Below are 26,308 nucleotides of genomic sequence, written 5' to 3' on the forward strand. Positions count from 1 at the left end.
ATATATTGAAATGACTTAAAAATTAAGGAGCATATATGGAAATTTGTTGAAAAATGGTGAGGAGGGCTATGAGCTTGACAAGTGTCAAAAATTGTAGTCTTTTATTATAATAGATAGATAGACATCACAGTCAACTCCTTTAAGGGTTGTCACACTTTGGTGATATAAAACGATGTTTAAAATGAGACCTTGTTGTAAAAAGTATCTCGCTTTTACTTCAAATAAATCAAGATGACATCATCATTTTTTGCAAATACATAAGCAAAGCAAATCCTCACACATTCACAGACCTAATTCAGTTTATACCTAGCTCAAATCACACAAATTAATCCAAATTCCAAATGTATAATAATTAATTTTACTTTGAAAATTGGAGGCCTTAGAAAGTGTGGGGGGGGGGGGGGGGGCTAAAGCCCTAGCTTCATTTCGTTGTCTGTAAAGACAGCCCTAAGTCCTCCTATGTAAGTCAGTAAGTCATAAATACTATACCGCCTCATTGCGTCCGGTTCAACTCTCACGATTGGAGTTCATGTTTACCTGGGTCCGACCCGAATTAATGTTTAGTAATGTAATTGTTGAGTTGTGTTGAAATATATAAATTAAACATAAGGGGTTTTTTAGTCATTTTAGAAAGCATAGTTTATGACATATATGTACTTGTATAAAAGCTCAAACATTGTCTAGGGGTATGTTTGGTTGAAAAGAATGTAATGAAGATGGAATGGAATGGGGGAAGGAATGAAATGGATCATTACCATTTCTTTGTCTTGTTTGGTTAACATATGAGAATGAAATGAATAATTGCTTTATGATGTTTGGTATCCAAAAAATATTTAGGAATGAAATAGAAATAATAAAAATATGCCTATCCCAAAGTTTTTTTACAAAAAAAAAAAAAAAATTGAAATGCGACGGTGGTAGTAGCTCTGGAGATGAAAATGCTGACGGCGGCGGTGGTGGTGGCAGTCAGGCTGCGAGGGCGGTGGTGGTCAAGCGATGGTAGCATTAGTAGTGATGGCGGTGGTAGGGTGGCGATAACGGTGGTGGTGGACTTGCAACGATAGTGGTGGTGGCAATGGTGGTCAAGCGATGGTAGCATTAGTAGTGATGGCGGTGGTAGGGTGGCGATGACGGTGGTGGTGGACTTGCAACGATAGTGGTGGTAGCGATATGGTCGGGTGGCGACAGTGACAATGGTTGTCATGGTTATGGCGACGTTGGTGGCCGTGGTAGCTTTGGTGGTAAGGTGGTGGTGGTGTAGGTGGTTATGGCGACGGTGGCGGTCAGGTGGTGGTGGCAGCGACGGTGGTGGCGGCGGAGGTGGAGGTGGTGACGGTGGCGATGGCAGTCAGATGATGGTGGTGGCTATGGTAGTGGTGGTGGCGGCGGCGGTGGTTGTTGTTAGGTGATGGTGTTGTTGAGAAAGTAGGACCTGATGGTGTTGTTGAGAAAGTAGGTTGAAGGAGGAATGGAATGAAAAAAAAGAAGGGGGGTGGGAAGGAATGGTTTTGATGGAATGAGATTCCATGTGTAATGGATGATTACATTCCATTGAGCAACCAAACACCTCTTATATCATTCCTAAGTAATGAATCATTCCATTCCGCCTGTCATTCCTGCATAACAAACGCTACCTAGGAGCTAGTATGTAACTATGTTAAAAGCTCAAACATTGTGTCTAACACTAAACGACCCGTCGATTGTAAATTAAGGTTATATACACCCAAACATTGAATGTAAATGATGTATGTATGTATGTATGAACAAGAATTCTCATAAATCAAATAACAAGTTTATCAAAATCGTTGTGTTTGTTCTTCAATTTCAATCTAAATTTGTGAACAAGTTGTTATATATGTTTGTTTGTTTGTTAGACTGTCCGTTATGGTTTAAGCTGCGCTGACTTAACGATTTTGAAGGCCTAAATCGAAATGAGATTTGTGACCCACACATGACAATTGTGAATAAAAAAACGCATGCAACTGGTCTTGAATTCGATATTAGCAATTTAGCAACACGCTGGCTTACCGATAGACCAATACATGAGTTTAGTATTACTCCGCCCATAAAATTTTTTATATATATATAATGTTTTTTTATTTGGAGACCTTAATTATGTGTGGGCCTAAAACCCATAAAAAGGAACATGTTTATGTTCGTGATTTAAAATTTTCCCGAACTAAACACATAAACAAACATAAATGTACATATATGAACACACGTAAACGAACACAAACGACCATTAATGAAGACAAATGAACAAATATAAAACATTAAGTAGATAAATGAAAATAAACGAGCGTTCATTATTCACCAACATAAATGAACGAAACATGCGTTCATGCCCGTTCGCTTAATTAAATGAACACAAACTTTTTGTTCATGTTCGTTCATTTATTAAATGAACAAACATAAACGAACTTCCCGCCGAACGGTTCACGAACAGTTCACTAAACGTTCGGCATTTACAGGCCTATGATTATGCTTTAGGAGTTCAGGGTCATGGGCTTGTTATTACTTATTCGCACCGGGTTTGTTTATGATGTGGTGGTGGGAAGCGCAAAAGTTGAATGCCAGAACTTCTTGTATCTATGTTAAGTTGGGGTCTAGAACCCGATGAGTTCACTTTCGGCAGTGTGTTAAAACCTTGTGCGGGTCTGAAATGTTTAGACTATGAGAAGGAGATTCATGGTAGAATCATAAAATCAGTGTCGAGTTTTGAATCTTTTGTCCGAAGCGCGCTTTTGGATATGTGTTGCGAATGTGTCAAAATCAAAGATGCAAAAATGCTTCATCGCAACCATTAGTTTAGGAAAACAAATACACGGTCAAATTATTAAACAATATATGCAATCTGATGTGTTCATTTGTAGCAGTACTCTAGTTGACATGTTGTCAAAATGTGGTAATATGCAAGATTCAAGATTAATGTTTGATAAGTCAGTTAATAAGATTTCGTGACATAGAACGCGAGTATCTTCAAGTCCATGAACTTACACAATGTGAAACCGAACCATGCAACTTTCGTGTCGGTTTTAAGGGTGTTTGTGCATATGGGCCAAGTGGAAAAAGGGTTACAAAATATTTTAACTCAATGTCTAATAATTACAAACTAAATTTTCAATTAGAACATTATTAGGCCGGTCGGGTCAAGTTAATAAAGCGTTAAAGTTTTTTAATGACATGCCGGTCGAGCACAATGATGTTATATAGAGAACAATACTTGGTATTTGCAAGTTTCAAGAGAATGTTGAGCTGGCTGAAACGGCTGCGAGTCGGTTGGTTCAGTGGGACCCGCAAGGTTCGAGTACATATGTCATTTTGGCCAATACTTATATTTGATTATGAGGAACTAGAAGATGATTGTTTTGGTAAGTTTATATTTGGTAAAAACGTTGTGTAGCTTGTTTAACAAATTATATATTGTTATGTGTTACAACTGAGTAAACAATGCATACATGCCTGTAGGCCTGTCTGAACGAACATGAACAAACGCATGCTCGTGTTCAAAACAGCTTGCGCTATACATGGGGCAATTTATTGCATGCTCGATCTATCAACAGGATGTGCATGCGTATATTCATCCATGTATCGCTCTAAATTAAGACAGCACTACAATTTAGCTGAGCAACCTTGCAACGACTTTCTTGTCCATTGTTGTTGTGAGAGTTGTGCTCTTTGTCAGGAGTATCGTGAGCTTAAGCATCGTGGATTCAAACCATCACTTGGTAGTCTCTCTTATTACATGTTAAAATACTATTATAAAATGTTCTAACTCGAGTTTTTTGTGTTTTGCACTGTAATAAGGATGGGAAGGAAATCTTGCGAGGAATAATCAAGGAGTCGTGTTACCCCCATTTATTCCTGGTGAAATGGAACGTTAACTCGGTAAATAACTAAAAAAACTCATGATTATAGAAATTTTATAACTTTATGTGCTTATATTTTTACCTTGTGTACTCTATTTCATGTCAACAATAGTACAATGCACGTTAAGATAACACTTAATTTGGATCACATCTTCAACATGGGCATATTAGATCATGGGTAGTGGAGCGTTTCGCCCATTCAAAAAGCCGCATAGCGCGTGTGAACACCATCCTGTTGGGCGCTATGAGTTGTTTTAAGGCGGGGGTGGGGGGGGGGGGGGGGCTTCTACAAAGCGCTCAATGGAGGGAGTTTGGTGGTGAGTGATTGGTGGTTGATTTATTTATTTTTTTTAATACAAATAATAATAAAATAATAACTGAAAAATGATTGGGATATGTATTATCTATTACACATATTTTATGTATAATGCCCCCCTATGATGAAGTGGCGTCACATGACACGCAACGCTTTCATAAGGGCATTATCCATTACATAAAGTCTAATTTTTAAAGTTGGGGTAAATAAATGTGATGGTTGGATATGAGTAAATTGTATATATTGATTTGAATGTAAACCCAAAGCATTTATTTAAAATTTCTCTCACCCATTGCTTCTAATTATATTGTATGCACAATGTATAAGTTGTAACATCCGACCACTCGCACCACCAATATTGTCCGCTCTGCCCACGAAGAGTTCATGGATTTGTTTTTGGTTGCCCAAAACGCGTTGGTGATTGAAGAGGCAGGACATTACTTATGAACCAGTGATCTCTCTTGTCCACGGCCGATGTGGGATAGCCTAAGAGTGGGACGATGTTGTGTTTGCCAAGGGTGTTACATAAGTGCGTTATACTAAATATCTTTTATGCATAATGTGCAAGTGCATTATGTGATTCTTGCAGTTCTCGTATTTTTGTTTATGAAAATAATGCATCCCTATAGCCTAATAGCCAAACGTATACAACAAATAGAGTGATGCATTTTTGTCACGCAGTTGAATCGGTTAAAACCGAACATGTAAGTATTTTTTTCCAAACCGGTTTATAATTCAATCCCATTGAGTCAATCCAATTTTGACTTTCTTTGACTTAATCTGGGCCAGTTTTAAAACCAATTCGATTTGATGAAAAGCCGGTTTTACGCACCTATAAATAATATCAAGAGTGGACCAGTTTTGTGATTGACACCAAACCACATGATAGGTGTTTGTAATGTTTAGTATTCTTGATTTTATTAAAGTTTTACTAAAAATAGCATCAAATTGTCATTAGAATATTTGGTGCACGTAATTACTCCTCTAATATTTCGAATTTTCATATATCACAAATCACAATGATTGCTTTTGTTAGGGGCGACAATTTTTTACAGTACCTGAACACGAACTGTTTAGGCTGAGGGGTGTGGGGCTTCAACGGGGGTGCTAGAGCCCCTCTGCTCGCGCCCCCAGGCGCTAACACCACACCACAGGGGCGCTAACGGAAAAAAAAAGAGGCGTGAGCTGGTTAGCGGTTGAAGAGAGAGAGAATCTTGCATTGGGTTTAGAAAAGAGTCGTTGGGCTCTTAAATATTAAAAAAAAAAAATTTTCCTATATAATTATACTCCATTTCACCCATTTTTATACCAAAACTTCAAACCATCACCCAAAATCAATTCATCTTCTCAACTTTTTTAAAAAAAAATGGCTGGAAATTGGTTCCCAAACCTTGATTCAGATTATCTTGACGACGATTTATGGTCGTCACCGCACCAACCGATGTTTTATTCGGAGCCGCAAGAATCATCCGGCTTTCAACCATCCAACACACAGCCGTCTCCTAACTTTATTGTTCCGGAGACACAAGAATCACACGGTGAAGCTACGAGACCAAAAAGACGCGTCCACCGGAAAAATCAAGTTTCAACGGACGGGTCGGGACCGGCTTCGACTCCGAGGACGAAACGGAAAGCCACTCCGTGGTCATCGGATGAGAAGGAAGCCTTGTGTCGGGCTTGGATAGTCATTTCTGAGGATCGGCGTTGCGGTAATTGTTTTAACGTTTTTAAAAATGATTTTTAATAAAAAAGTTAAATGGAAATCTAATTTATTTATTCATTTTGCAGCCGACTACCAAAAGAGCAAGATTTTTTGGACAAAGGTTAGGGAGACGTTCTACATGCTCGTTGGGAGTACAGAGCGGAACGCCGATATGATTTCGAGTCGGTGGTCCGAAATCAGAAAATTTGTCGGCTTGTTTACTAATCTTTTCAACCGGAACAGCGGTCGTATGAGACCAAGTGGCAGTGATGATTTGGCGGTTTACAATTTCACGGTCGAAGAGTGGAAGCAGGAGTGTTTGCGGAGGTATGGGATGGTGAAGACGTGGGACGATTTAAAGTCGTGGGAGAGGTTGAAAAGGTGTTCCAAGTAGATTGAGCTGGTGGTGCCGGACTTTGATGCGGAAGTAGGGCTGAAACGGACTAAAACTAGTTCGTCTGGAGCGTATAGCACTTCAACCGGGTCGGATTGCCGCGTTGGATTCGACCTAAACATTGCGGAGGAGGAAACGTCTTCACCGCCGAGGAGGCGGCCATTGGGAAGGGACGCCAAAAGGAAAAAACCGGCTGAGGGGGAAGCCGTAAACATCGCCAATCTTGTTGAATCCCTCAATAAATTCAACAAACCATGGAGGTGGTCTCTTATGACAAAAAGGAAAAAAGTCGAATGAGAGATTTTGACTTTCTTACTAGAGACTTCAGTAACCTAAATCCAGTCGATCAAATGCTAATGGAAAAGCAAAATGAACGTATCCGAAAGAGGTTGATCGAAGAAGACCAAGCTGAAGAATAAGAAGAATGTTTTTTTTAGTACTTTAATTTTTATTTTATTTTTAGATATTAATGTGTTTTTTTTATTAATGTGTGTTTTTTTAATAATTTATGAGTTTTTTAAATAATACGTTGTTTGAATATATTTATAAAAAAATTTAAAAAAAATTCGCTGGAGCCCCTCCACACCAGGGCCAGGGGCTCCAACACCCCCCTTATCCAGTTTCTCTCTCTGCCACACGTCATATTATTATTAGTTGGAGCCCCCATTAAAGCCCCCCACACCCCTCAGCCTTAGGTAGACTAACCAAACCTAACTGATGAGGTTGTCCAAACTAGAGAAGCAATGAAATTAGCCCCCACCCCATCACTGTACCCAACTCAATGTTTTAAAAACCAATTTTTTACTTGTACCGGATTTGATTTTAAAATGGTACAAAATGTATAATTGGGAATTTCAACCGGGTTGAATAGTTTATCATTTTCATATAGAATACAACTTAAACCAAAAAAAATAACTCAAAAGTATATTAATATATGTCACACGTGAACCAAATTGTACTTTGTATACAAAATAACCAATTACAAAAGATATAAAAAAAACCTACCTTGCATATGCAGTATACAAAATTGGTCGATTAACGAGTCGTCCATTACTATTTATTCCGTTTATTCCGGTATTTTTAAAAAAATACCGGTATTTAAAAAAAGGTTCATTATTAAAAATATGAACCAAAAAATAGATCAAAAATCTCTTACGTTTATTCCGGTATTAAAAAAAACCGGCAACAAGCAAATCGTTCAATTACAGAAGATGTTAAGAAACCCACCTTGCATTTGCAAGATGCAAAATTGTTTGATTAACGAATCACCGTTTATTATTTTTTACTTGTTTCAATTTTATCCGCCAGGTTAAAAATCATTTTAAAAAAATACGGGCCAAAAAAATATATATAAAAAATCCCTTAAGTTTAAACCGGTATTTTTAAAAAAATCAGCAACACAATATTCTAACAAACCGCTCAAAAATACTTGTTGTATTATCGAAATCTGGTATAACAGGTTTCAAAACACTGACCCAACTTTTCAGTTTTTGCTCATTACAAAAAGCTGAAAAAACAAAAGCACCAACAACAAAACCCCATTTCTTGAAATCCAAAATTCAACTTAAAACCCCACAAAATTCACCCAAATTTTAAACTCCAAAATCAAGTGATGAGGCAATGGAAGAAGCAGAAAAAGAGTTAGAAAGAAGAAGCAAATTCTTAAGCAATTTAATACAGAAAAAGAAAGCCACTGAACAACAAAACCTTCATCAACAGCTTAACATAAAAGTCAAAGCTTCTGATATGTCCATTGTGTTGCAGAACAAAGCTTTTAAATGTGCTAAAGATCATATTGACTCTACTTCTTCTTCTGCAAATGGGATCAAGATTGACAGCAAATGCCTTGCACTTGCCCTCAAGAAGGTAATATTTTTCCTAAAAACCTTTTCTTTTTCAATTATTTATGTTAAAGTTGTAATCTTTTTTAATTTGTGGTTGTTCTAATTGTTTTTCTAGTTATTTATGTCAAAGTTTCAATCTTTTTTAGGTTGTGAAGGTTCTAGTGAGTTATTTTTTAATTATTTATATTAAAGTTTCAATCTTTTTTAGCTTGTGTTGTTCTAATGTCTTTTTTTTAATAAACATTATTTTATTAAGGTTTCAGTCTTTCTTAGCTTGTGAATTGTGGTTGTTCTAATGAGTTATAATTTTTTTTAATTATTTATCTTAAAGTTTTAATCTTTTTTAGTTTGTGGTTGTTCTAATGGTGTTTTCTATTTTTTATATTATTCTTAGTTATTTATGTTAAAGTTTGATCTTTTTTAGCTAGTGTTGGTTCTAATGATTTTTTTAAAAAAATATTTCTGTTAAAGTTTTAATCTTTTTTAGGTTCTGAAGGTTCTAGTGAGTTATATTTTAAATTATTTATGTTAAAGTTTTAATCTTTATTAGCTTGTGATGATTCTAGTGAGTTATTTTTTAATTATTTATATTAAAGTTTCAATCTTTTTTAGCTTGTTCTATTGTGATATTTTTTAGTAACTTATATTAAAGCTTCACTCTTTCTTAGCTTGTGGTTGTTCTAATGTTTTTTATTTTTACTAATAATTATTTATGTTAAAGTTTTAATCATGTTTAGCTTGTGTTGGTTCTAATGCTTTTATTAAAAATTATTTATTTTAAAGTTTCAATCCTTTTTAGGTTGTGATGGTTCTAATGGTTTTTAAGAATAGAAAACTAATAAATTATGGTCATTTCTTTGTTCTTGATTGTGGGCTTGCAAAATCTTGAAATTTTAGTGGTCTTGTTTGTTTTAGTTTAAAGATTGTTAGATTTGGAGATAAGTTCTTTGCAGTTTTAGGCTTTTGGATATTGGATTTATTTTATTAACAAAGCTAATTATAATTAATAAATATGGTTTTTTAACAATAATCCAAACACTATCTTCTGAAGTTATATGTTGTTACAACCATCAATATTGTTGTCATTTCATATGAGAGAGTCACTTTCAAAACACAATGCCTATTGCCAAACACCCCCCTAAGAAATATTTTGTGAATTAAAATTTATAATCTTGGTTATAAAAGAAGGCATAGATTATTCTCACACCACATAGGTTATTCAAACACCAGGTGCTCCTACACGAGTCGTATAGGGGCTATACGAGCCGTATAGACCATATATGTCATAATGTGTCGGAATGCCTCATTCTATAGACTGGAAAAGTTGTCATAAAGTACATTTGTCAATTATGAAGGAGCTATACGACTCGTAGAACCCTATACGAGCCGTATGCACTTGTTAACACACAATGAGGCGGTGTTTGAATATAACGACATTAAAAGAAAGACTCCTACTTTGACCAAATAATTTGAATATTTCTATACCCAAGAATGTTTTCTGCAAAAGATACACATTCAGTAAATTGGTCTAAACTATTTTTTAAAAAATGGCAAAGTTTTGATCATTTCATTTAGCTTTTTAAAATATAAAAGGAACAAACAGAAACAGTCCAAAGTAGGTAGTCAAAATTGTTTTTGTTATGGTGTCAGATTCATTTTTTGTCTCTTTTTTTGTAAGTTTGTGAGATTCAATTCACTGCCATTCTTGGAGCCTTTTGTTCAAATGAATTGATTATCAAGAATGGTTTTGACTTTTTTTATTTAATATGATTTTACCATAAAATGTTTGATTTAGTACATACTTTTTTAAAGCAATATTTAATTATTTATTAGAACATGATATATTTGTGATATATTGTAAGGTTATAAATGTCCAAAGCCATATGTTATGTAAAACATGTGTAAAAATCATTTTTTATTATTTTAAAAATGTTTTAAAAATAGGTATTCATTTTACCAAATATTTTCCATCTAAATAAAATTTTGACAAATATCATGGTACAGTCACACTTGAAAATTGTAAATGTTTTTATGTTTTTTGAGCAAAAATATATATTAAATCATTGGTACAAGTTGTTGGTTTAATTTGAGTATACACAATGAAGGTTGGACAATGTGCAGACTTTCATGGACATGTTCCCATCAAGTTCTTTGTCCAATATAACAAAAGCACTTTCCAATAATTTTTTTTAATGAAAATAAAATATATTTCAATTTTTTTGGTTATATTTATACAATAATATTTAGAATATTTATACTATAATGACTATACTTAATCTTTAGAATCATGAATCATTTAATAGTAATATATACATTTTAAGTATACAACTCACTTTATTTTTAAAAAGTTAAGATTCTCGGAAAATTTTACACAAAAAATAAAAAATTAAAAATAATCACATGCACGAAAAAGTTCACATAGGCGCAAAAAACTTTTAAGAAAATCTATGTTTTGAGCGTTTACCATGTACCTTTTGATCTAGCTTCTTGCTAGTTTATATATATCTTATTCTTTGGCGGTTAAAAAAATCACATACTTTTTAGTGTGAACTAAGCAATTATAAGTTATAATAGCATTGGCCGTTATGTTGTTTATTTTGTTACTACGCATATACAAATAATGGGGTGGCAAACGCCCTCCATAAAAGAAATGTTTTGGCTAAGCCCCTTATCGCAATCGCTTCCCATAAAAAAATACATTTCGTTATTTATATCTGAAAATCCCAACGCTTCCCATAAAATTTTGGCTAAGCCCCTAATCGCATATAACAAACTTTATCATATGTTTTTTTTTTTTTTTTTGTTTTTTTGTTATAACGAAGAAAAATACTTATACAAGTATTTGTTTATAGGAATTTGACACGTCATATGGTCCAGCGTGGCACTGCATAGTGGGGACCAGCTTTGGGTCATATGTGACACATTCTGTAGGAGGCTTCTTGTATTTCTCTATCAACAAAGTTTATGTTCTTCTTTTCAAGACTACTGTTGAGCCCATGGCCCATGGCCCATTACCTTAAATATTTTAAATTAATTAAATCACCCTTTCGTTTCTATAGATGTAATGGGATTTGTACGTTTGGTGAATCTTGATGCTTAACAGTGTTGTACCTTGATTACCCTTTTGTTGATACATCTTATTCATAGGGGTATTATGAGTTTATGACATGACTTGCTTTTGGTTAATGAGTTGTGTTACTTTAATTTATTATAATCTTATTTAGTCGTTAGTATTGGTCGGTTAAGACGCTAAGTTATAAGCTAAAAATGAACCTATAACTGAAGTTTTTGTTTTAAATCTTGAGTGAATTGCGGTTTCCGTCCATGTGGTTTGTCCAAATCTGTGGTTTTAGTCCAATAGTTTCAAATTTGTAATTTTTGTCTATGTGGTTTCATTTCACTTGTAATTAAACCCAAATTCATTAACCACGTTAAGTCTTGTCGTTAAACCCATCAGTGTGCCCCTCACGTGAGGGGCAGCTTTGTCATTTTCCCCCCCAAATAAACCCTAGTCCTAATTCGCAAGCCCATTCACGTGAGGGGCTGGGGGTGTATTTGGGGAAAAAAAGACAAAACTGCCCTTCACGTGAAGGGAAAACTGATATGTTTAACGACCAGACTTAACGGGGTTAATGAATTCGAGTTTAATTGCAAGTGAAATGAAAGCACATGGACTACAATCGCAATTTGAAAGAATCAATCAAAAAGGACCCCCTAATTCCAATTAGGAATTCTTTAGGCCCCTTAGGAACATGCTTTCCAATTTATCATTTCGATTTATTTTCCTATTTAATAACCCATAATCAGATTTTGGTAACTAACTATTTGCAACTGGACAATTTTAAAAATATTTTTCAAATACTTCAATATTATTTACTGGATGAAAATGGTAAAACTATTGGACTAAACCACAAATTTAAACAAGCCACATGGACAAAAACCGCAGTTCACTCTTAAATCTTTTATAATTACTGTTTTTGTTATAAACGATAGTTAATTTGATTACTGGAAAAGATAATTCGATTAATGCATTTAACCATTGGAGGTTCGTTTATATTTCAAGTCAAATAAATATTAGCATTTTTTTTAAAATTATAAAGAATATGCTACAACCATGATGTTATTTATTTGTTATTGTTTTTTTGAATGCTAATCGACTATAAAATTCACCTAGCATGCATATCGTAGAATTTTAACCCTCGACCTTAAAGAGAGTGAGCCTGTATTACAGACACGAATGCCACTGGGCCAAATGTTCTTTCGTAAAATAGATATAAAACTTTCAACGAATAATGTTAAATTTGGCACAACAGAGTTAACTAATAATCAAGAACTGATCTTGAAGGTATCTGCAGATTAAGAAGCCAAATTTGATTTTCTAGGCTCTGTTCCTTTTTCTTTGGTGTACGAATCAACAAAGAATTAATATTCTTTTTCTTTTGTAGCAACCACACAACTTTATGTATATGGTTTGACAAACAAAACGAAAATAATAGTATAATAATAATGAATGAAACTAAACTGCAACTTTGGATAAGGAACGAAACTAAACTGCAACTTTGGACCCAGGGAGTTTTTCCTCGACAAACAAAGGACACTTTTTTTTATTAAGAAAAGACGAGCTAAAAAACTTAATAAACCTATGTGAACCAAGGGTTTATATAACACCCTTAATTCGAGTCCTACTCGTACTTAAATACACAATTTGAACCCAACTCAAATAGGTTTTAGGATAAGACTAACTTAATAAAATAAGACTAACTTATTAAAAATAATAAACGAATTATTATTTAAATCTCCTCCAAGCCACCCCATGAGATTTAGCAAACCACCCTTAAATATCGTCTCGTTTAACAAATAACACGTTAATTATAAAAACTATATATATGTGAAGGTTGATTTTATAGGCAATTTGGTTATTTATGTTATAAAAAAATTATGAACAATCAATTTATGAATCAAATTTGGCTATTTTACTCTCATAAAGTAAAGGGAAAATTCCTAAAATGACTCATTCATAAAATGTGTTTTCAAATTTATCCCTAATAATTCAAGTTTCCAACTTTTTCCCTTTGGTATCTCGACGCCGACGACATGATAGCGAACACCGACGATGCGTTACTGAAAAAAATAGGATAACGACACGTGGCCGGAATCTGTGTTGACGATGCGTTATGTTGCTAACGTAGGGTAGCAGCGATGCGTTATCACTAACGCATCGTGGAACCCTTGTGTTTTCATAACAGGTAGCAGCAACATAACGCATCGCCGCTACCCTACGTTAGCAACATAACGCATTGTCAACCCTATGTCATACGTAACGTAGGGTAGCATCGATGCGTTATGTTGCTAACGTAGGGTAGCAGCGATACGTTATCCACTAACGCATCGTCGACGACCTATTCCGGCCAGATCCCGGCCACGTGTCGTTATCCTATTTGTTTTTGTAACGCATCGTCGGTGTTCGCTATCATGTCATCGACGACAAGTTAACAAAGGGACAAAGTTGAAAACTTGAATTATTGGGGATAATCTTGAAAACACATTTTTTAAATGGGCTATTATGGAAATTTTCCCTAAAATAAATAACGACACGTGGAACCCTTGTGTTTTCATAACAGGTAGCAGCAACATAACGCATCGCCGCTACCCTACGTTAGCAACATAACGCATTGTCAACCCTATGTCATACGTAACGTAGGGTAGCATCGATGCGTTATGTTGCTAACGTAGGGTAGCAGCGATACGTTATCCACTAACGCATCGTCGACGACCTATTCCGGCCAGATCCCGGCCACGTGTCGTTATCCTATTTGTTTTGGTAACGCATCGTCGGTGTTCGCTATCATGTCATCGACGACAAGTTAACAAAGGGACAAAGTTGAAAACTTGAATTATTGGGGATAATCTTGAAAACACATTTTTTAAATGGGCTATTATGGAAATTTTCCCTAAAATAAATAAACCCACAAACGTAGGGTAGCATCGATGCGTTATGTTGCTAACGTAGGGTAGCAGCGATACGTTATCCACTAACGCATCGTCGACGACCTATTCCGGCTAGATTCCGGCCACGTGTCGTTATCCTATTTGTTTTGGTAACACATCGTCGGTATTCGCTATCATGTCATCGACGACAAGTTAACAAAGGAACAAAGTTGAAAACTTGAATTATTGGGGATAATCTTGAAAACACATTTTTTAAATGGGCTATTATGAAAATTTTCCCTAAAATAAATAAACCCACAAACAATATCAAGATTCCTAAAACAGGACAACCCTCATGAATCTTTGTACCTTGGCTCAATGATATATTTAATCAAATCTTTGCAGTTCCATCAAATATTTTTTGTGCATGTGTCTACAAGCTCTAGTGTTTAGTCAACTCAAAAATTAAAATATTCATGCAAAAAGATATCAATGTGGAAGTAATGTGTGACAACATTAGAATATTCATGCAAATATATTCCTATTTGTTGAAGGATTGTTCTATATACGGGTGTAAACAAGTCAAGCCAGGCTAGTTTAGATTTACAAGAGCTCAAGTTCAACTCGGCTAATTTCAAGCTCCTTTTCTAATGCTCAACTTCGGGCCGTGAGCCATTTTTACGAGCAGCTCATTCATTATTTATTAATTAACTTATATATGTTTTTAGTTATTTTTATATATTATAGGAAAAAAACCTTAAACAAGCCTATGTTCGTCTCAAATTCGCATAGTACTTAAACAAGTCAAAGCTCGGTTCGAACTCGGGCGTGCATTATGAAATTAATACATAGAAGTCCAAAGTGGTAAAGACTCGACAAACAAGCTTCTGATACAGGGCTCGAACTCAGGCTCAAAGAAGTTGGCTCGTTTCAAGATTTTATCGATTAAATCACAAGTAGCTCGCGAGTAGCTCAGCTTAGTTGCACCCCTAGTTCTACCATAGATTATGGAAACATGTTTTGAAGCATAAGATGCTAACTAAACATCAAAAACCAACTATTGCAAGTTGCAATAGATAATTACTTCCAAAATGCAAACCCAAACACCCCCACAATACTTTCTCAACCATACCAAGCACATCATTGATATGAAACCTAGATCTACCGAAAATTTTACTCCATAAATGATCGATTACAAAGATCAAACCACGATTCGCTTGTTTCTACAATTTACAAACGAATTCATCCCTAAATCCAACACTTCTTTTTGAGTTCCAAGCTTCTTGGCGAAGAATGATACTACAATCTTTTTAAGACAACTTACAAGAACACCGCGCTTAAGAGTAACACCGTGAAACTAGTCATACAAGAAATCAAATTGCTTGGGTGAAAAGATAACGAGCTACCCGATGAAGTTGAATTTGAAGATGGAGCCATCATTGTACCGTTTATAAATGTCCCGTTACTCCCGTTACTACACAAAAGTTAACATAAAAACCATGATATTAATTTTTACCTCCCATTAAAGTAAAAAAAATCTTGAGTAGGGGTGTGCATAAAACCGAAATAGAAAAAAAAAGCAAAAACAAAAACCAACGATTTGGTTTAATGTTTTTTGTAAAAACCGAACATAGCCGTAAATTTATAGATTTTCATTTTTAGTCGAAATTCTTTCTAATATATAATAATTAATACTTAGGTCCAAATTCACTATTTTGTGCTAAAATTTTCTTTTCGGCCCATAATTTTCAAGCTCAAATGGCAAAACCGAACCAAACACAAACCCAGAAAACCAAAACCAAACGGTTTTCAATAATTCAAAAACCACAAGTTTTGGTATTTAGTTCAGTTTTAGCCCAAAACCGACTCAAACTGCACCGTGCACACCCTTAAATTCTAAAGTATAATTACTCATACTAAAATATATTATATTACCTTCCTGGATATATGCAACTACCATGACCTACAAACAAAAAAAAATCAGTTAAAAAACAAACATTTTAACCGAAATGTACAACCCATAATGCGAAATGTACAACCGAACTTACTCGGATCAGTGGTAGTAACAGTAGCCACTCCTTTAAAATCACAAGTTCCATCAGCCATACCCATCCTATGATAATATGCATCAAACGCATAAGTCGCGTGCGCGGTTACACTATCGGGTTCATAACACGGCCCGCCCTGAACCATAGCCGAACAGTCAACTTTCCCGGGCCCACACGCCCAATCCAAAGCAGCCTGCAACATCTTCCGGTCCGCACCCTCCTTAGCCACACAATAAGTCTGGTTCGTAGTGTCGTTAGCCAACATAGTCCCCGAACCCGTTAAGTGCAACACGTAAATCGGTCTCCCGTTTGCATCAAACAGCCCCCAATTCTTTTCGGAAACCGCACCCGCTCGTGCGTCCTCGTTATAAAGCTCGTAAATAAACGTGCTCACCGCCACACCCGGGTGTTTTGGAGTACCCGTGTTGTTTAACACATGTTTGATTAAATTACTGTTATAAGTATTCGCATTATCGAGTGTCGCATCGGGCTCGTTTGCGTCGCCTTTCGAAGGCCAGCCCGATTCGGTTACAACGATCGGGATGTTCGTGAAGTTCAAATACGACATCGCGAAATACGCAGCGTCCACCACCGCGTCGAAAACGTTCGTGTAATGCAAAAGGGTGTTTGAATCGACGGCTTCTTTATTTGGCGGGAGCGGGCGGAACAACGCGTAGTCTAACGGGATTGCGTCGTGTGATTGCGTGTAGTCGTAATACGGGTAGACGTTAAGCATTAGGTATGATCCGGTGGTTTGTAGGAACTTGAGTAACGGGATCATAACCGGGTCCCACGTGCGGTTAAAGAAGGCTTGTGACGGTGGAAACGAGTCGAGAATGATCGATGACGCGTGGGCGGTCGAGACTTTGATATGGGAGTCGAGCCGGGCCGCGATAAGGGCTGCGTGGATGTATTGGAGGGCGGAGACTAAAACCGGGGCGGCATTAGGGATGGTGGTGAGGACTTCGGACCCGACTGAGATGGCGGTAATGTTGGTGGCGGGGACAAGTGTGAGGATGTTGCGGGCCACCCAGTTGGCGGCAGTGGCGTTGGACTGGCCAATGGCGATAAGCTGTTGGTTTGGGACGGAAACGGTTACACGGATACCGGTTCCAGCTAGCGCGGTCAGCATTGCGGGATCAGCGTCGTACAGTCTGACGTGGCGGATTTGTTGGGCCTTGAGAAGGGCCACCACTTGGGTCGGGTTCGGCATGTCGGTTACCGATGTGCCAATGTTTACACCTACAAAAGCATCTGAAAAAGAAACCGGTTCGAAACTTCGGTTAAAGGGTATTTTAGTCATTTCACCAGTTTTTAGTAAAAAACTGCGAGAACCGCGTAAATGTAAAAGAAAAAGAAACACAAATATACGGTTACATTACCGTGTTATGTATCACATTAAAAACAATAAATAACAGTTTTGCAGAAAAAATGGTATCTTTGTAACAAAAATCCAAACACAATAATAAAAAAATGTATTACTTTAACAAATGAAGTAGACAACTGCAAATTTTTCAGGGACAAAGATGGGATTTGACAATTTTAAATACAAAATGCATAATCTTGCACTAAGATCCTATATCTCTGTAAGCTAAGAAAATGACAATACTACCCTTGAAAGTTGACATAGATGGACCCAAATGGAATCTTTCATAGTCCTCTTATACTTATTTAATGTTCAACACATCAAAAAGTACATGAATCCAGCACTTTCTTTCACTAAAAATGCAAAAAAATCAAAACTTTACCAATTTGCATCTAACATAAGTTTTTTTAAAAAAAGTTTTATATAGGTTTATATACACAATGCCTCTAGGTTTACAAGATTTTACCAGTTTTGACACCCAAAAAAAAAGAAAAAAGAAACAAACTCTATGTTTAAGAATATAAAATAAGCAAAAGGGTATCAGAAAAAAGTATTTTTTGAACAAAAAAAACTACCAAAAAGAAAAAATAATAATAATTATTATTATTTTTGAAATAAAACATGTTGAGATAAGTGGAAATGAGTTGTACTTGAGTTGTTTAGTTGTGTTGTCCTATGAAGCTTAAGTATGAACACAATGTGGTTTCTGTGTTCATGAGTTTTTCTTTTCCACTAACTTTGCCACGTCATAAACCCTAATTAACCCATCTCTAATATCAACTAAACTTTAGTTCAAGATTGTAAAATAGCCAAAAGGGTATCTGAAAACAACTGTTTCTTGGACTAAAACAGTTCAAAACAAGTAAAAAAAGATATGATTTTTGAAGTGCAAATACTCTAAATACTCTATTATCAGTAATATGATAATATCAACTAAACTTTAGTTCAAGATTGTAAAATAGCCAAAAGGGTGTCTGAAAACAACTGTTTCTTGGACTAAAACTTGTTACAAGATGCAAAAAAGATATTATTTTTGAAGTGCAAATGTTGGTGTACTAGGTAAAACATTAAGTAAAATATTAGCAGAAAAATATGAAAGGTTTAAGGAAAGAGGTGGCTAACTAACCTTGGACAGCCATGGAGGCTAAGGGTAGAAGGTGGAAGAGTGCTGCCATTAATCTGAAAGAAGCCATTGAAGGTCTCTGGTCCCAAGAGGCTAAAGAAAGTGTAGAGAGAGAAAAAGATGGGACAGAGAAAGGGTTCTTTAAAGAATTAAGAGAGAGAAAGAGTGTCTAAAGAGGTCCACAAGGTTTTTAAACTGGAAAAACATTTAGGCAAATTGCTAGTAGCAAAAATAATGTAGAAATAAATGTGTGGCAGGTTTAGAAGTGAGTCCATGGGTTTGTTTTGGAGTCAAAACCAAATTATAAATGAAGTTTGGATTTTTAGTTTTAAAATTATACTATGTGTTTGGATTAATTTGTTTTCAATTTTACATTCGAGATTAAGGCTATGGATAGTATAGGGGCTATAAAATTGGCGTTTTACGTCATGTGATGCCCAGTCAATAAAGGTTGAATTTTTGTTTTTAGGGTATAGTGGTGTTTTAGCCTCTATATATGTATGTATATATATGCAACTCACGTATGAATATAATAATAATAAAAATAAGAAGGAAGCCGTCGACAATTACATGCACCCCCCATCGCCCCACATTTCGCCCCCCCCCCCGGGGGGGGGGGGGGTTCTTGTCCTTACATCCAAAATTCGTCGGAGATGGTCGCCCACTACGGGTGGCCTAAGAGTATTTTGAGTTTGTTTCCTATAAATATGTGGTAGAGTTTTGTAAATTATATAGTATAGTTACGAGTTGGGTGAGATTAGGAGAGGAAAAATGTTACTCCCTCCGTCCCATTTTAAATGTCATGTGACCCAAAACACATAAATTAAGAAATGTTTGATCATTTTATTTTATGAGCTGTAAAATGACAATAATGTCCTTTAAGTTATTATGGCTAAAAAACATTTTTCTTCATTGGCTAAAAAATCCACTATATGTAATAGTAAGGGCACAATTGAAAATTGAATTTATATGTATAGAAATTATATTTAAATTTAGACAACCAAAAATGGACATTTAAAATGGGACACGGATGAGGTATATGGGAAAAAAATTATGGCTAAACTAATTAAACGGTATAATTTTTAACATTTTTTGAAAATGGTTGAGATTTGAGGAAAGAGACCAGAAAAATGAAATGATAAAAATATAGAAAATATTATTTAATTGAGTAGAGAAAGAAAAACTAATTATTTTTAATGTAGTTATATTGATATGAACATGAAATGGGCTATGATGTGTAAGATATTTGGGCTTGAAAAGTTAGCCTAAAATAATAAGTTTAGGGTCATTATATTGTTAACCACAAGTTAATGAATTTCATATGTAACTTCTAGTTTAGAATAATGAACATGCACTATACATTCAATAGTAAGTATTCAAACAAGTTAGATGCGGTTCGGTTTTAGAGCGAGACGCAATTGAAACCGAACCATAAAATTCAGTTTTCAAAGAAAACAAGAAGAATATAATAGTCAGTTATTAGTTTGGTTTGTTTCGTTAGGTTTTTGGTTTCGGCTATGTTTTTTGGGTTTATTCTCACCCTTAAAATTTAGAAAGGGCATTACCAAAAGCTTCAAAAACAGAATGCTTATTGCATATAATATTCAACATAAAAAAACTCAATAAAAAATTATCTATAAACATTCACCAAAAAACAATAACATCAACAAATAAAAGATACAATAACTCCTAAATAAATCTAGTTTGTTGATTTTTAAAACTAGTAACTTATACGTAGTCATGAATAAAACTCTAATTTGATTTAAGATTTACGAAGTTAGAGATTTTATTAAACAAGCTAGCCCTAATTTAAACTCGACCTTGTTTCTAGCTTTTACCATCATAACACACCAAGGTCACAAATAACTTGACTAGTTAGCAACCCTTGTCATTTTTTATTTTGGTTTTCACAGTAATCAAAAAAGAACCACAAAATGCATAGTTATAACATTGTCAAATTACTACTTCTTAAACTTACAAAAAATATAAAATAAACATATAAAAAAAATTAAAATTTGACAAAAATGATGAGTGGTATATAATAAATGAACAACTTAGCTTATAATGTTTTTTTTTTGTTATTTTATTTCATGTTTCAGTCAGCATGTGGTTCATTATGGTCAGCCCGTCAGGGTGGGACCGTACAGCCCAATAATAAACGAAGGCCCATTTTATTGGCTTTATGTGAACAGCCCATACTAAAACCAGTATCAAGGTGGGCCCAGTCTGATGTGCAGAAATCAGAATCTTTATCATTAACGGGCCAACCGGCCGAGTTTTATATTTAACAAACCATAAGTCTTAAAAATAATGATATAAAATTTTAAAATAATTCAAAATCACTCAAAGATAATTTTTTTTACTTGTTGTAAACCCACGCGTTTCAGGGGAGACATCACGAGAACTTCATCGGTATTAGTTCTGTTTGTTACGGTATAGGTTTATACTACAGTAAATACTTGGGGTTGGGGGCTGTTTGTGTAACTCAATGAAATTTGAGGGTTATCATACTAAGAAGTTGTGGGGTCAGTTGTGTAATTAAGGGAGCTTGAAGATTACGGTATTAAAAAATTATGGGGTTAATTGTGTAACTAAATAAAAGTCATGGGGTACCTTATGCAAATAGTTGTATGACGTAAATAGTGGTGTGGAGTTAATTGTGAAATTAATGAAACTTAAGGGTTATCATATTAAAAAAATGTAAGGTTAATTGTGTGCCTAAATAAAACTTCTAGGGTACAATATGTAAATAGTTTTGCACGGATCTCAAAATCCTTTTATGTTTTACTAATAATCAAATATATAATGTTTACGTTATTCACTGCCGCTTTTGAAAGAGGGGGGGGGGGGGGTATTGCCCAGCCCGATTACCCAAGTAGGTCCGAGTATATATATATATATATATATATATCATTATTGATTGAATTCAATTATCCAATTCATTTGATAAATATTTAAAAAAAATACTTGCACAACTAAAATCATAACCTAAAAAGCTTATTTATAAATTTAACTGTTTAAACACAATATATATAAAACTCTTTCTACTTAAGACCCAAAAATGTTTACATCTTCTGATCAAAATTTTTAACGATTTTTAGAGACAATCATGAGTCATGACGATATTTTAAATTATATTGCTATATTTACTTTTAATACGTTTTATTAATGACAAACCAAAAGTATTTTTAGTTGATGTATCACAATATACAAGCTAGTAATAATCTTTTAGAATGAAGGCACAAGTTATAACTTCATAATTCATTTACAAAGACAAATTATTATATAAGAAAGAAACACATAAAAGCATTACATTAAAACACTAAAATCTTCACTATATTTTGTCATACATTACACAAACATATCTAGACAGGCATACAATTGTCACCAATAGCGGTTGTAATGAGATTTCTATTTGAATCGACCTTAAACCAGTAAATCCGTATAGCTTACAAAACTTACATAAAATTTCAAATACGGTTTCTTACACCATAATGTTACAAACATTCATGTTTTATCATTGGGTGAAATATACTATCTTTTTTACAATTTAATGTAACAAAATTTTATTTCGTTATCATTTGATGTATTCGACTTGCTAAAATCTGAAAAAAAAATCGACACATTACCTTATGGTAACATGGCAACTTGTAACACTTTTATGTTATAGCATGTCAATTTCATCAAATGATAACAGAATAAAAATTTCTTACCGCAAATGGTAAAAATATAGTTCATTACATACAATAATAAAAACATTAAATATGTTACATTTTGGTGTAATAGACTAATAGATATATGGTTCCAAGAGACATAACATCTTACTTTTTATTATCATCTTTGCTTGGTGCACTGCTTGATCCAGGTTTGCCATTGTAAGGAGCCGAAGCCATTACTCTGTATCGATATAATACAATAAACCAAAAAACCGTTAAATGAATCTTTCTAACATTTGACTTTTAAGGTCAAACAATGGCTCACGAACGTAAAACAAATCACACACACGATACCTTTCCCTACGCTTTTCAAGAAACCGAGCCAATGATGCTTCACGCATCTGAGGAACATCTGCACCAAACAACCAAATAGTGAACTTCATATGATCACAAAGATGAATGAAACGCTTTGTCACCTAACTTAATGTTTTTTATAAGTAGTAATGGTGCAAATGAGTCAAGTTGATCGTGAGATACTCAAGATCGACTTGCTAAAAGCTTGAATCCTATCAAGCTTAAACGATTTAGAGCTCATGTTCGAACCTAAGCATAAGTTTGTTTAATAAACAAGTATGAGCTCGAGCTTCACTTATCGAGCTAGAGTCAACTTGCTAGAGTAAATAAGCTTTTTACTAAAATCATTTTCATTTAATATATATTATTATGATAAAAGTAACTTAATAAAATATATTGTGTTATATACAAAAACCACAATTAGATTATAAGTAAAAATAATTAAAATATATATAAATATAAATAAAATATATATAAATATATATAAACGATAATTAAAATTAGAGTAGAACCAAGTTGAGCACGAGTTCTTAGGTTAAAGTCAGGCTCGATTCGGTTACACCCTTTAAAGATAAAATATAGCCCAAATTAGCCCAATCATTAAACCTGATTGCATCATACGTCGAAGCGAGCTCATAACTTTCGGCCCATCTCTAACTGTTGATGGACCAACAGACACTGGGCTTGGAGCGGTCGTGTTCATGGGTTGGCCCACATGAACCGCATCCACAGCTGGTGTTCTTGGTGTAGCTGCTTGAGCTTGAGCCTTAGCTCCATTACCGGCTAATAACATTATAGCCAGGGCCTAAATAGAAAAAATAGCAAAACTTAACATAATATTCTTTCAATTATTTAAAAAAAAACATTAAAAATGGACATTTGCGTATTTGACAATGTGTGAACCTTTTCAGGAGACATATCTTCATATACATTCACCATACCCTTGTAAAAAATGGTTAGTTGAGCGGGCCCGCGCAGATCAATGTTTTTCTATAGAACAAATTCGATTCAAAAAGCAATCCAAAATATTATTAGTCACTTGAAAATCTAAAAATTTGGTCAAAACAAACCGGATTTTCCACTAGTTGGCGATTGTTGAGGTCTCGGGGACCATCTGCAGGTCATACAAAAGCACATCATACGACACGATAATAGTATGATTAAGTGTTTTGATCATTCTCATGTTTTAACAACCTTGGACAATATAAAACAAGATTTGAGCATAGAATTTTTACTTGACAAAGTCCATTGAACCGCTGAGGTCTTCGATAACATTACAAGTTCCAAAAAAAAGGTACAACTAGAATTAGATTGAACAAATTCTAACCCAAAATTACTTATCCGATTATGAATATTTTACATATTAAATCTGGACATAAACGAAAGTTTCAAAACACTATTATCAGGTTTAACTGATTATAATTTTGCTACATCGCTAGAAGAAAATGACTTCTAGGCATTATCAATAATTTTGCTATGTATGAGATTATTTACTGTGTTCATTTTATTTCTACCTCAAAAATAAAACCCAAACACTATTTTCGTATTATGTTTTAATATAGTTGTTTATCATCATATATTTATTTTAAAAACATTAACATTTTACTTTTTAATCATTAAAAGTTAGAAAACTTACGGAACCTACTAACACCAACTAACAAGATCAGATAAAACATGGCTTGAGATGGATCCACTTTTCATAAATGTAGTAAGGTAACAAAAAGCTAGACGTTTTGGTTTACAAAACCCACGTGACATAATAATATATGGTTAGTTTGCTTTATATGCCAAGTCTATTTCTAGATAAAGTGTTCTATGAGCAGCAAGTTCTCGTACAAAGTTTTTTGATTGGTCGAATGTTGTTTGTTGCACTTATGTTGACTTTAACCAAGATTGCTCGTGGTTGGTTAGTTCAAATGTTCAATATTTACTCGTTATTAAAATTGATGTGATAATTAAATAAAATAAAATTTTGAGTGGTTTATAGTCTACAGTATTTGGGAAAACAATTTAGTGGGCTTAATAAAACAAGTATTATTTTGCATGTTCTAAATTTGTGTACCCTAAATAGTGTAATCTTTCTTTCCATTTAAGTTTTAACAATAGTGTTAATTAAATGAAAAAAAAAATAACAATAATAATTAGGTAGAGAATATGTAGTCTTTAAGTGAAGGTTTTGTTAAACCAATTTAGAAGCAACAATTATACAAAATACCAACACAAAGTAAGGTATCAAAATCCCAATAACAATTTTATCATAAGTTTTAAAGATTTTTTATTTATTTATTTTTTTTGAATTCTAAGATCCCAGAAATTATATAAACTAATTAAGCTACATATTTTACAATTTACATAACAAACTTGTTTTGGAGGAAATAAAATAATAAAATCCCAAACTCATAGTTCTTGAAGCCTCAAGCTAGATGACTAGAAACAAAGGCTCAAAATATTAATATAATAACAAAAGAGTGAATTATACTAAGTCAAGAATTATTAGCGGATCTGGGAATTATCTGAGCGGCAAGGTAGGAGTTCATGTCGAAATATCTCATAATCAACCATGTCGAAATACGTAACAAAATACAATAGTTGAACAATATATAACTGTTATATAGTGTTACTCTTTAAAGCACCATAAAAGGTTCATCCATAATCAAGTTACAAAATATATTACTAATATGAATTTAAAGATTATAAAATTTTATAAATCCATAAAACCACAAATAATAAGAAATAGAAGAAAAAACACACACCTGCTTCAATTGCTTCTTCCTTAGTATTCAAACCCATGAAATCCATCTCCATGTTGCACCTTAAAATTAGATATATGTGTGTATATATATATAAATATATATGAGAGAGAGAGAGAGAGTGTGAGAGAGAGATATTTATCTCATGTGTTTGTGTATGAGAGAGAGAGAGAGAGAGAGAGAGAGAGAGATTAAGGAAGTGACACTATCGTTAAAAATAATATTCCAAGTTATTATATGCTATAAAAAAGTATTAGGAAAATTTTAAATATTGTTTACTTTTGTTTTTTAATAATTGATATTCGAATAAAAGTATAAAACGTCAATCACGGTGCATAAGTTTTGCATCACATGTTGTTATGACGTATATTATAATCATGACAAATAATATATTCTTTCTTTTGAAACCTTCGGGTACATCATGATAACAAAAAAAACTTTAATAATAATAATAATAATAATAATAATAATAATAATAATTCATCTTCTTTAAAGATGTTGTCGAGCCACTAACTGTTTTCTTTTTCGTATATGTCCTGATGGAACGTTTGACCATTAAATTTGAAATCTTGTACGATTTCAAATCTTGTCATGTGTGTTACTCGTAAAACCAGTATAAAATAGTGAAATTTTGAGATGAGAAATACGGTAAATAAAAGTTAAAAACATGAAGTTACATAGTTACATGCCAATTCAAACCAAGCTTTGTATCCATATGCTAAACTAAATTTAAACAAAATCCAACAATATGGTGTTTAATGAAATACAACTTTTCGCAAGTGAGACACTATAAGATCAATGAGATTCTTATGTCTGTGTGTACAAGAAAGGTGGAATAATGATTTGCACTGCGCAATATAAGACATTAGGACGATGAGACAAGATATGATTTTGGACGTTACATTGACAAATGATGTACCTATTATGCTATTCAGGCACGATTTCCATTGCTGTTTTT

At 34.0% G+C, this 26,308-nt stretch overlaps 3 protein-coding genes across 3 annotated transcripts; 1 reads left to right on the forward strand and 2 right to left on the reverse strand.

The window, feature by feature from the left end:
* The first annotated feature begins 7,760 nt into the window (after positions 1-7,760).
* Positions 7,761-11,167, forward strand: LOC143530141 (uncharacterized). The gene is made up of 2 exons (XM_077025760.1): positions 7,761-8,147; positions 10,978-11,167. Exons 1-2 carry the CDS (start codon positions 7,902-7,904, stop codon positions 11,143-11,145), a joined length of 414 nt encoding a protein of 137 aa, XP_076881875.1. The 5' UTR covers positions 7,761-7,901; the 3' UTR covers positions 11,146-11,167.
* Positions 11,168-15,093: 3,926 nt separating this feature from the next.
* Positions 15,094-18,850, reverse strand: LOC143530174 (glucan endo-1,3-beta-glucosidase 3-like). Its single transcript, XM_077025788.1, has 4 exons — positions 18,594-18,850; positions 16,102-17,355; positions 15,989-16,016; positions 15,094-15,527 (listed from the first exon to the last, which is right to left on the reverse strand). Exons 1-4 carry the CDS (start codon positions 18,658-18,660, stop codon positions 15,374-15,376), a joined length of 1,503 nt encoding a protein of 500 aa, XP_076881903.1. The 5' UTR covers positions 18,661-18,850; the 3' UTR covers positions 15,094-15,373.
* Positions 18,851-22,221: 3,371 nt separating this feature from the next.
* LOC143530173 (protein TIFY 7-like) lies at positions 22,222-25,478 on the reverse strand. Its single transcript, XM_077025787.1, has 7 exons — positions 25,354-25,478; positions 23,836-23,874; positions 23,671-23,714; positions 23,504-23,590; positions 23,207-23,405; positions 22,601-22,658; positions 22,222-22,487 (listed from the first exon to the last, which is right to left on the reverse strand). The coding sequence occupies exons 1-7, from the start codon at positions 25,403-25,405 to the stop codon at positions 22,412-22,414; spliced, it is 555 nt and encodes a 184-aa protein (XP_076881902.1). The 5' UTR covers positions 25,406-25,478; the 3' UTR covers positions 22,222-22,411.
* Positions 25,479-26,308: the final 830 nt, after the last annotated feature.

This window comes from Bidens hawaiensis, unplaced genomic scaffold (genome assembly GCF_021521415.1).
Source record: "Bidens hawaiensis isolate Kalapana, Puna unplaced genomic scaffold, B.hawaiensis_p1.1 tig00008858_1, whole genome shotgun sequence".
In the NCBI taxonomy this organism is placed as follows: domain Eukaryota; kingdom Viridiplantae; phylum Streptophyta; class Magnoliopsida; order Asterales; family Asteraceae; genus Bidens; species Bidens hawaiensis.

Coding starts and splice junctions, on each gene's coding strand:
- LOC143530173 (XM_077025787.1), bottom strand. CDS start 25,405: ATGGAGATGGATTTCATGGGTTTGAATACTAAGGAAGAAGCAATTGAA. Junction 23,591..23,670: donor GCCAACTAGTGGAAAATCCG/GTTTGTTTTGAC, acceptor TTTGTTCTATAG/AAAAACATTGATCTGCGCGG. Junction 22,659..23,206: donor TCGACGTATGATGCAATCAG/GTTTAATGATTG, acceptor TGTTTGGTGCAG/ATGTTCCTCAGATGCGTGAA.
- LOC143530141 (XM_077025760.1), top strand. CDS start 7,902: ATGGAAGAAGCAGAAAAAGAGTTAGAAAGAAGAAGCAAATTCTTAAGC. Junction 8,148..10,977: donor TTGCACTTGCCCTCAAGAAG/GTAATATTTTTC, acceptor ATTTGTTTATAG/GAATTTGACACGTCATATGG.
- LOC143530174 (XM_077025788.1), bottom strand. CDS start 18,660: ATGGCTTCTTTCAGATTAATGGCAGCACTCTTCCACCTTCTACCCTTA. Junction 17,356..18,593: donor AGCCTCCATGGCTGTCCAAG/GTTAGTTAGCCA, acceptor TTTCTTTTTCAG/ATGCTTTTGTAGGTGTAAAC. Junction 16,017..16,101: donor TGTTACTACCACTGATCCGA/GTAAGTTCGGTT, acceptor TTTTGTTTGTAG/GTCATGGTAGTTGCATATAT.